Consider the following 11,408-nt stretch of genomic DNA (forward strand, 5'->3'; position numbering starts at 1 on the left):
GTGGGAGTTATTTACAGATCACTCAAAGACAGTAGAAGACTCTTTGTGTTATGACTGGGGTGGGGAGACTCTGAATGCCAGGTAGGTCAGTCAGGTCCCCGGTGGCCTGTTTGCTGGGGGCCTCCCAGTTGTCTTCAGCTGCATTAGTTAAGGTACAGGCTTGGCTGCTGAGCCAAGGACCAAAATGACAGTGGTTTAAACAAGGGGGGAGTTGTATTCTCCTCTCATTCGACATCTCATGTGTCAGTGGTCCATGGATAATAGGACAGCTCCATGGGCTGGAGCTCCAAGTACTCCCAGGTTTGCCATTCATAGGGTGTTTCCCTCAACTCCATGGTCTAAGATGCTCGCCACAGAAGTTATCCATGTTACTCGTGACCACATAGCTACACTCAGCTGCAGAGGAGACTATGACGTGTGACTTCAGCATGTCCAAACAGAAAATCCTTCAGTATGTAAGAGGATGGCTCCAGGGAACCCCTGTCAGTCTCTCCTGTGATGTCTGTAGGTGTTTTCTCGGGGGCTGTTTGGGTTCTTGAGTGAAGATTTCTCCTGTCTTCTGCCGTGGGTGTCCAGACTTGACTGCTGGTCCCTGGAGCTGGGCAGTGAGTGAAGGGGGGTGGGGGGTGGGCGGGCGCTGAAGGGTATCACGTCTCAGGACGCATCAGCCACATCTCCACATTCATTCCAGCCCTGCTGTGGACCTGTGTCCCTAAGCCTGCTTCTTCTCTGGTGAGGCTTCCCTGAGGGTTAACTTCTGACCTCCTGCCAGCATGGGGGAGGGGTTGTCCACCTGCTCAGTGGGAGGCCATGGGAACCAGGGGTTACATCTGCCTTCCCAGCTTTAGGCCCCCTCAACCCCTGCCTTTCCAGGTTCCTAATCCCACATTGGCTCAGCTGTTTAAGGGGGTGTCCTGGGTGTGTGTGCCAGCTGGTATTTGAGGTCAGGTCAGTTTTCAATCCAATCCCGAAGAAAGGCAATCCCAAAGAATGCTCAAACCGCTGCACAATTGCCCTCATCTCACACACTAGTAAAGCAATGCTTAAAATTCTCCAAGCCAGGCTTCAGCAATACGTGAACTGTGGACTTCCAGATGTTTTAGAAAAGGCAGAGGAACCAAAGATCAAATTGCCAACATCCACTGGATCATCAAAAAAGCAAGAGAGTTCCAGGAAAACATCTATTTCTGCTTTATTGACTACACCAAAGCCTTTGACTGTGTGGATTACAATAAACTGTGGAAAATTCTGAAAGAGATGGGAATACCAGACCACCTGACCTGCCTCTTGAGAAACCTGTATGCAGGTCAGGAAGCATGTGTTAGAACTGGACATGGAACAATAGACTGGTTCCAAATAGGAAAAGGAGTACGTCAAGGCTGTATATTGTCACCCTGCTTATTTAACTTATATGCAGAGTATATCATGAGAAGTGCTGGGCTGAAAGAAGCACAAGCTGGAATCAAGATTGCCAGGAAAAATATCAATAACCTCAGATATGCAGATGACACCACCCTATGGCAGAAAGTGAAGATGAAGTAAACAGCCTCTTGATGAAAGTGAAAGAGGAGAGTGAAAAACTTGGCTTAAAGCTTGACATTCAGAAAACTAAGATCATGGCATCTGGTCCCATCACTTCCTGGGAAATAGATGGGGAAACAGTGGAAACTGTCAGACTTTATATTTTTGGGCTCCAAAATCACTGCAGATGATGATTACAGCCATGAAATTAAAAGACTCTTACTCCTTGAAAGGAAAGTTATGACCAACCTAGATAGCATATTAAAAAGCAGAGACATTACTTTGCCAACAAAGGTCTGTCTGGTGAAGGCCATGGTTTTTCTAGTGGTCATGTATGGATGTGAGAGTTGGCCTATAAAGAAAGCTGAGTGCCGAAAAATTGATGCTTTTGAACTGTGGTGTTGGAGAAGACTCCTGAGAGTCCCTTGGACGGCAAGGAGATCCAACCAGTCCATCCTAAAGGTGATCAGTCCTGGGTGTTCATTGGAAGGACTGACGCTGAAGCTGAAACTCCCGTACTTTGGCCGCCTGATGTGAAGAGTTGACTCACTGGAAAAAACCCTGATGCTGGGAGGGATTGGGGGCAGAAGGAGAAGGGGAAGACAGAGGATGAGATGGTTGGATGGCATCACCGACTCAATGGACATGGGTTTGAGTAAACTCTGGGAGTTGGTGATGGACAGGGAGGTCTGGTGTGCTGCAATTCATGGGGTCGCAAAGAGTCAGACACGACTGAACTGAACTGATCTGATGTTACTTTAGGGTTTTCCAGGTGGCTCAGTGGTAAAGAACATGCCTGCCAATGCAGGTGACGTGGGTTCAGTGCCTGGGTCAGGAAGATCCCCTGAAGCAGGAAGTGGCAACCCACTCCAATACTCTTGCTGGAAAATCCCATGGACAGAGGAGCCTGGTGGGCCACAGTCCATGGGGTTGCAAAGAGTCAGTCGTGACTGAGCACGGGCATGCGACAACTTCTGTTACGTTAACTGTTTTCAAACTGAGACCTAGAAACTAGGGTGTGTAGTCTAAGGGCCATGGTATTTCTGAATATGTTACTAAAAGGATATATCCAATATTTAGGTTTGTGTGTGAGGTCATTTGGTTCATCTCACTTCATTTATGATTGTAATTTTTCTCTAATTACCTGCTGCAAATCTCTTTTCTATTCAGATGTGTAGCTTAGGTATTTTGGAGGTGGAGGGTGAAGGAAAGGTAGCCTTACTTTCCTAGAGAAAGCTTTGAAAGACGACCAGGAAAATGAGAATAAGAACAGCTGCAGCAAAGAGCCCTTGACCGTCCAGCATCTCCTGATAAGAGCAGCCCGAGAATGAATAAAGCTTTTTTTGTGCAGGAATAAAGTTCAGGAATCTGGCACGTGCTCTCACTCTTGCCTTTGAGCCTTTCTTTTGGCCCTCTTACAGAAAGTGTTAAATAAGTGTTTATCTGCAAATTATTGCAGTTAATTGGAATATTATTTGATCCCTATGTGGGACACTAATCCAAGTATTTTGTTTCATTCTTTTATCTGGATCTGGCCTCTTCTTTTGTCTACTTCTTTCTTTTCCTCTGTAGCCTGTAGAATCTCCTTTATATAGAATCAGATTGAAATAGTCTGGCCTCCTGAAAACACAAAAACGTCATGAGTTGGGTTCTGTCGAGGTAATTTAACCTTACCAGAAAAAAATAAAGGTCAGCCTTTTCTTTCCATCAGAATCTTTTGTATACATCTTTTGTTTTCTTTGTTGTATTGCTCTTTTAGTTCTATCATCTTGAACAAAATTGCATAAAAGAACTTTCAGGTTTAAAGAAATATAAAAGTTGTTTATTGTAAAAATAGTTTCCATGAAGTACCTAGAACTTGGAAACTAGGGAAAAGGCACAGTGAAAAAAATAAACCGTGTATGTGTGTGATAATATAAAAATCTCTACCCACTCTGACATAAACTACTGCAGGATCCTCTATGACCCACCTCCCAGAATATTGGAAATAAAAGCAAAAATAAACAAATTGGACCTAATTAAAATTAAAATCTTCTGCACAACAAAGGAAACTATAAGCAAGGTGAAAAGACAGCCCTCAGATTGGGAGAAAATAATAGCAAATGAAGCAGTGGACAAAGAATGAATCTCAAAAATATACAAGCAACTCCTGCAACTCAATTCCAGAAAAATAAACGACCCAATCAAAAAGTGGGCTAAAGAACTAAACAGACATTTCTCCAAAGAAGACATACAGATGGCTAACATCTTTTCATGTGAAAAGATGCTCAACATCACTCATTATCAGAGAAATGCAAATCAAAACCACAATGAGATACCATTTCATGCCAGTCAGAATGGCTGCTATCCAAAAATCTACAAGCAATAAATGCTGGAGAGGGTGTGGAGAAAAGGGAACCCTCTTACACTGTTGGTGGGAATGCAAACTAGTACAGCCACTATGGAGAACAGTGTGGAGATTCCTTAAAGAACTGGAAATAGAACTGCCACATGACCCAGCAATTCCACTGCTGGGCATACACACCGAGGAAACCAGAATTGAAAGAGACATGTGTACCCCAATATTCATCGCAGCACTGTTTATAATAGCCAGGACATGGAAGTAACCTAGATGTCCATCAGCAGACGAATGGATAAGAAAGCTGTGGTACATATACACAATGGAATATTACTCAGCCATTAAAAAGAATACATTTGAATCAGTTTTAATGAGGTAGATGAAACTGGAGCCTATTATACAGAGTGAAGTAAGCCAGAAAAAAAAAAACACCAGTACGGTATACTAACGCATATGTATGGAATTTAGAAAGATGATAATGATAACCCTGTATGTGAGACAGCAAAAGAGACACAGATGTATAGAACAGTCTTTTGGACTCAATGGGAAAGGGCAAGAGTGGGGTGATATGGGAGAATGGCATTGAAACATGTAAACTATCATATGTGAACCAAACTGCCAGTCCAGGCTCGATGTATGAGAAAGGGTGCTCAGGGCTGGTGCACTGGGATAACCCAGAGGGATGGGATGGGGAGGGAGGTGGGATGGGGAACACATGTACACCCATGGTGGATTCAAGTCAGTGTATGGCAAAACCAATACAATATTGTAAAGTAAAAATAAATAAATAAATAAAACGGGGTTGGGGGGAGGGAATCTCTATCCAAACTTATTAATGGTAATATTTTTACATAGTCATCATATATACCTGTGTTTGCTTTTAGATTATTATTATTTTTTTTAATTATTGAAAGTCCTGCAAATACAAATTGGGGTTTCTGGTGTGGTTTGAGCCATGACCCAGAGGTAGACACAAGGCTTCGCATATTCAAACTGTGAGACAGTGAAGGCTTTAAATGCTGAGCATGACAGAGTTCAGGACTTTTGGCTGAGTTATACAGGGTTAATAACTATATTCGGAGTGAGTCATCTGGTGATAATACCTGGAAGGAAGTAAAAGGAGTATGGATGAGGTTTATGACGACTTGTCTTGCTTTCAGGTCGCAGTTATTCACAAACTCTTAGTCTGTGGACTTTCCTTACTGTTCCACTTGACCATCTCTAAGATGTTACCTGTGGAGTACAACATTGATGAGCATTTTCAGGCCACAGCTTCGTGGCCGACAAAGGTGATCTATCTCTACGTCTCTCTTTTGGCTGCCAGACCCAAGTACTATTTTGCATGGACATTAGGTAAGTAACGTGTGAACAGGCTTTGCATTAGCATTGGACATGTCAGTAGCCAGGAGGGTGCCCTCTTGAGGATGTGTAGTTCAGGACCGATGAGAAAAACTAGGGTCATCTGTACAGGAGAAACAGACCTCACAGTTCATGTCCTGTGTATAAGGACTGATCCTGAAAACTGTTGAAAAGTATTGGTCACTCAGTTGTGTCCGACTCTTGGCGACCCCATGGACTGTAGCCCCACCAGGCTCCTCTTTCCATGAGATTTCCCAGGCAAGAATACTGGATAGCTATTCCCTTCTCCAGGCGATCTTCCCGACCCAGGGATCAGAACCCAGGTCTCCCACGTTGCAGGGAGATTCTTTACCATCTGAGCCACCAGGGAAGCCCTAAAAACTGTTAGATCCTAAAAGCTGGATCAAGGCCCATTTTATTACAATATCAGATAAAAATGAGAGTAAATCCACTTTACTTAAGAGTTAAAGGGCATAGTCTATGATAACATATGTCTCCTGGGGCAGCATGGCAGTTTGTTACACAGGTTCATAACGCTTCCTTTTCCGTTGTGTCCTGCAGCCGACGCCATCAACAATGCAGCGGGCTTTGGATTCAGAGGTTATGACAAAAATGGAGCCGCCCATTGGGACCTAATTTCCAATCTGAGGATCAAGCAAATAGAGGTTAGTGCCTCATCAAGCAGTCAGTCACCGTAGGATTCTTAAGTGGCATAACTTGCTTTCGTAGATTACAGCATGATGTTCCAAGAGTGGTGCCGAAAGATTTGTAACAATAATGCTCACTCTTTCACTCAGCCAGTATTTGTCGGTCATCAGCTGCGTGCCTCAGGCCATGGAGACCTGGTGAATAAGATCGGTACCGTCTGGGCCCTTCTGGGCTTGAATCCAGTGGGGGTTACAGAGAAACAGAAAGACTGGCTGTGATCAGAGAGGCGGAGCAGTCCAGCTTGGACTAGTGGCCCAGGGAAGGTGTCCTGGAGGAAATGATGCCGTAGGCTGAGTTCTTAGTAGGAGGCAGCCAGGCACTCCAGTCAAGGGCGGCAGCCCGAGATTGGGAGCAGGGTTGTGGCCCTTGTTGCTACCTAGGGGTACTGACAGGTGAGGCTGGAGGGATAGAGGCCCTGCTGAGCAGTCTTAGAGGCCTGAGTGAGGGGCTGGGAAGGTAGGAAGATGTGCAGACCACTCCTCCTGGGGAGCAGGTCCAGAGGGCCCGAGATTCCCCAAAGTGGGGGAGGGGAGGGGCTGAAGGAGGTGAGGGCCCATGGGGGGTCTGTGCCAGTTTTGGGGCATCCAGGCTGCGCCCCGTGACCGGCCACTGCTGTTCATTCCCATGCTCTGCAGGGGTGTCTTGGGATGATTCCACAATGGCCCCTGTGAGTGTCATTAACGCACAGGAGAAAACGGCGCGAAGTCCGTTTATAACACGCTACGGGTGTTCCCCACAGTAAACTTTCATAGAATGATGTTACTCCATGAGAAAGCAGTATTTAGGAAAGAGACCATACCCCATCGTCAGTGTCAAGTGTGTACTCTTAGCCCAGTAAAATGTTGCTTACCTTTTAAAGCTGCATTGTTTTGTCTGCCGAAGAAAAAAGTTCCTCTGTTTTTCAGATGTCAACAAGTTTCAAGATGTTTCTCGATAATTGGAATATTCAGACAGCTCTTTGGCTCAAAAGGTAAGCTCCTTCCAGAACCATCTTCAGCTGTGCTTTGGCCTCTGGGTCTTGAGACTGAGCTTCACTGGGTTCACATTCTTGATTAGATTGAATTAAATGAACGCTATGATTTTGTGTTAACCAGGAAACACACTTACTGACCTCCAAAGCAGTGTGGTACCAAGCCTGAGAACTGTTTAGCCTTAAGTCCTAATGTAGCTACCACAGACCTCTCCACTAGCCTTGAAAGGTGCCCATCAAGGTCTGAAATCGCCAGTACATCCCTCATTTCATGGGAGATTTTACCAAACAAAAGTGACTACATAGCCACCGTATGTATGCATTAGATTTTCCACAATAGTTAAAATATTCCAGTACAATAGACCGTTATATATTGGGTGCAGGATCTGAAGACTGAACCTCTGCAGTTGGAGTTCAAGGTCTTGTTAGAAACACGGCAGAGTAATCTCCACATGCTGGTCCTTGTAGTGAGGATGACGATGAGAGGTCAGGAGGCATGCAGGCACAGGGGTGGGGAGAAGAGGCACTTGAGTTAAGAATCATAAAGAGGAGGTTGTCACGAGCACAGGGGGGAGACAGAGGACTGATTACAGAAGGCAAATTTAGGACAGTGCACAGAAGCTCCCAGGGGTCCTGTCTCCTTGTCCCCGATGGGATACTACCAGGTTTTGAGTTTATTTCATACAACACTACTCCTGTGATAAGGGGGACTTTAAGCACCATTCTCTGTAATGCCCTTTACTTATGACAAATAATGACCTTTACCTCTTGAAATACCCAAAATATACTCTCGTCACTTCATGGTGCCTTGAAGTCTCCCCAGTGGCTGCACATTTTCTGAGCTAATTGTTATTTTATTTTTGGTGTTATATTTTAAATTTCATACCTTAGGAAAATCTCATTTTCATGTACGTTCTCCATCTGTGACAGGAAGACTTTTAAGCACAGCCTGGTTCCCAGTAGAGTACAGTTAGATCAGTTGAAAGTCCTAAATGTTAGTGAAGAAAATAATAAAATAATGTAAGATAAGAGTAACTTTTATATTTATTAAAGTTTTTCTGTACATAGTATAGACTCCCCATACACGAGAAATGATCATTTTGGTGATACCAGTAAGAAGACAGAAATGAGAAATCTTTTTATAAACCTCATAGTAGCCATAACCTCCCTGAGGCTAATGGCCAAGCTAAGTTGTGGTGGTTTTCCTAAATCCTGACTGGGACTGAAAGAATGATGGTCGTGGGCTTGACAGGCTTCTTATCACTCAACGTGTGTCGTGGTTTCCAGGGTGTGTTACGAGCGTGCCTCCTTGAGTCCCACCACCCAGACCTTCTTCCTCTCTGCCATCTGGCATGGGGTGTACCCGGGCTATTACCTGACCTTTCTCACCGGAGTGCTGATGACGCTGGCGGCACGAGCTGTGAGTATGGGGGCCGCCTTCTCATCCTGCGGGGCCAGTCACATGGACTGGGGGCGGAGGCTGCCCACGCACTGAGCAGCCTCGCTGCTTTGGCCGGGCCAGCCCTGAGCTCCAATGGGTGCGCCTGGCACATGTGTTGAGTGAGGCAGGTGGGCCCCACCCACACTTGGTTCGTCTGAGAGGAAGGCACAGCAAAGCGAAACACGTGAAAGCCAGGTGTGCCAGTTCTGCAGATTACACGGCAGCGTTTCAGGAGCTCTGATGGCAGCCCACTCCGGTGTTCTTGCCTGGAGAATCCCAGGGTCGGGGGAGCCTGGTGGGCTGCCGTCTGTGGGGTCGCACAGAGTCAGACACGACTGAAGTGACTTAGCAGCAGCAGCAAGCAATTGTTAACTCTGGGGGGAAGCTTTTAATTTTGATGCAATTTCAAATCCACAGAAAAGTTGCAAAGAAGCTCCTCTGTGCTCTTCACCCAGATTCACACATTTTGCCCCATGTTTCACCATGCTCTTCGCATAGTTTTTAGACCTATTGATAGGTGTATGACTTGTCTCTGAACCAGCTTTGCCCATAGTAACAGTGCCATTTTAGATGCCCAGCAGCAGTGTATGAGAATTTCATCTATTCCACATCTTTGAAACAGTTGATGAAGTTGGTATGATTGCATAAGCATTGTTAAAGATGAATATTTCTGTTTATTTCAGGTGAGAAATAACTTTAGACATTATTTCATCGAACCTCCCCAGCTGAAATTTTTGTACGATGTTATAACATGGATAGCAACTCAGATAGCAATAAGTTACACAGTTGTGCCATTTGTCATTCTTTCTGTAAAACCTTCACTCATGTTTTACAGGTAAGTGTTAACTCTTAACAAATGTGCCATTGGAAATTTGTAAAAAAATTTTATTGAAATATAGTTGATTTACAATTTGTGTTAGTTTCAGATGTATACCAAAGGTTTTCATGAATATATAGGGGTGTGTGTGTGTGTGTGTGTGTGTGTGTGTGTATGTATATGTGTATATATATATATATATATATATACACATATACATATACACACTTTTTAAGATTGTTTTCCATTATAGGTTATTACAAGATATTGAGTATAGTTACCTGTGCTATATAGGAGGTCCCTATTGGTTATCTATTTTATACATAATAGTGTCTATATTTTCATTCCAGCCTCCTAATTTATTTCTCCCCTGTACCCTTTTCCCTTAGGTAACCAACCATAGGTTTGCTTTCTGTGTTTGTGAGTTGATTCCTGTTTTGTAAATATCAATAAGTTCATTTGTATCATATTTTGAAATTTAGGAAAGCTTCTTGCTTTTAGGTAGAATAGAAAAATAGAACCCAACTTATTTCCTGCAGTTAAGTGCCTTGTCACTTACTTTTACATCTTAAACCTAGCCATCTCAAGTTTATTTATGGAATGATTAACACCGTTCAGACTTGAGATGAGAGTGTGACCCCGAGGACTATCACCTGGGTACTTGCTGCTTCAGATCTCTCAAAAGTTTCACTGGAAAGTGGAGCTCTTCTTTCTATACTTGGGCATGAACGACATGGTTGTGGCGATCATTTCATGACATAAGGCAGAGCGAATCATGTGTCGCACACCTGCAGCTCATAGTGTTACTTGTCAGTTATTTCTCAATTGAACAGAGAGAGACACCAGGCTAACTTTGGCCCACGGGCCAAGGTTGTGCATCCCTGCTCGAGAGCCAAGGGTGGTGAGGGCCCCCTGCTTGAGAGCCGAGGTTTGGGGGTTTGTATGTTACAGCAGGTGCTTACGAGTCACTGGAGATATCTTAGGGGCGGAAGGAAATACTGGGTTGGCCAAAAAGTTCATTCAGGTTTTCAAATGGACTTTTTTGGCCAAGACAGTATATCCTCTGGTAGTCACCAGAAGCTATTAATAAAGTCCATGGACCATGAGTTTAGGCTGTCAGACTGCTAACTTCAAAAGAAAAGGAAAACCTATAGAAGATGAACAATAAAGAATATGATGATAAAAAAAAAGAATATGATGATTAAAAAAAAAAGAATATGATGAAGTAGTTGAAAAAGTATAGCTTGTTCTTTATAACAAATTATTAATTCTCTTAATTTCTTCAATCAAAAGATAATCAGTTACTTAAATTTCACTATGTGTTTCCCTTTCACTCTTACAGTTCATTGGTACATTGTCAGCTCTTGTTGTTAATGTTGTTTAGTCACTCAGTTGTGCCTGTCTCTGTCATCCCATGGGCTGTAGCCCATCAGACTTCTCTGTTCATGGGATTTCCCAGGCAGGAATAATGGAGTGGGTTGCCATTTCCTTCTCTAGAGGAATTATTGTCATCTCTACATGATAGAAATTATTATTTTGAATTCCATATTTTATCTATTTATCTTCTCTCCCTCACCCACCAAGTTCCCCTCCCCCGTATTAGATAGTGATCTGCCTGAGATCAAAAGCTTTATTCTTTCATGAATTCTTTATTACCCTAGCATTTAGAATGACAGCAAGAGTATATGGTCAAAGAATTATTGAATTGAATATGATAAAGAGTCATACAGGAAGACATAAGTAACTCCTGCTAAAGTTTCCATTTTAGCAGAATTATTACATATATTTAAATATGATTGAGCTATTTATTGGATATTCTGTCTCAGGAACATTGAGATTTACAGCTATAGAAGCAGTAGGTCACATTGGTTTATATTTAATTTGAGCAGTGATACTTCTAATAATATTTTTAATAATGTGACCTTTATTTTGTGACAGTAACCATCAAGAAGCTATATTGCTTATCAGTTACATCACTGGGCTTCCCTGATAGCTCAGTTGGTAAAGAATCCGCGTGCAATGCCGGAGACCCTGGTTTGATTCCTGGGTTAGGAAGATCCACTGGAGAAGGCTACCCACTCCAGTATTCTTGGGCTTCCCTTGTGGCTCAGCTGGTAAAGATTCTGCCCACAATGTGGGAGACCTGGGTTCAATCCCTTGGTTGGGAAGATCCCCTGGAGAAGAAAAGGCTACCCATTCCAGTATTCTGGCCTGGAGAATTCCACAGACTATATAGTCCATGGGGTCACAAAAA

General features: G+C 43.5%; 1 protein-coding gene across 2 annotated transcripts in view; it reads left to right on the forward strand.

The window, feature by feature from the left end:
• MBOAT2 (membrane bound O-acyltransferase domain containing 2) overlaps window positions 1-11,408 on the forward strand; it is a 102,858-nt gene that overhangs the window by 84,812 nt on the left and 6,638 nt on the right. For both annotated transcript variants that reach the window (XM_020912046.2, XM_070451901.1), the window contains 5 exons: window positions 5,020-5,212; window positions 5,780-5,883; window positions 6,832-6,896; window positions 8,184-8,316; window positions 9,021-9,172. In XM_020912046.2, the coding sequence (XP_020767705.2) occupies window positions 5,020-5,212; window positions 5,780-5,883; window positions 6,832-6,896; window positions 8,184-8,316; window positions 9,021-9,172 (647 nt within the window). The remainder of the gene's footprint in view (window positions 1-5,019; window positions 5,213-5,779; window positions 5,884-6,831; window positions 6,897-8,183; window positions 8,317-9,020; window positions 9,173-11,408) is intronic.

Source organism: Odocoileus virginianus, chromosome 2, assembly GCF_023699985.2.
Source record: "Odocoileus virginianus isolate 20LAN1187 ecotype Illinois chromosome 2, Ovbor_1.2, whole genome shotgun sequence".
Taxonomy (NCBI): domain Eukaryota; kingdom Metazoa; phylum Chordata; class Mammalia; order Artiodactyla; family Cervidae; genus Odocoileus; species Odocoileus virginianus.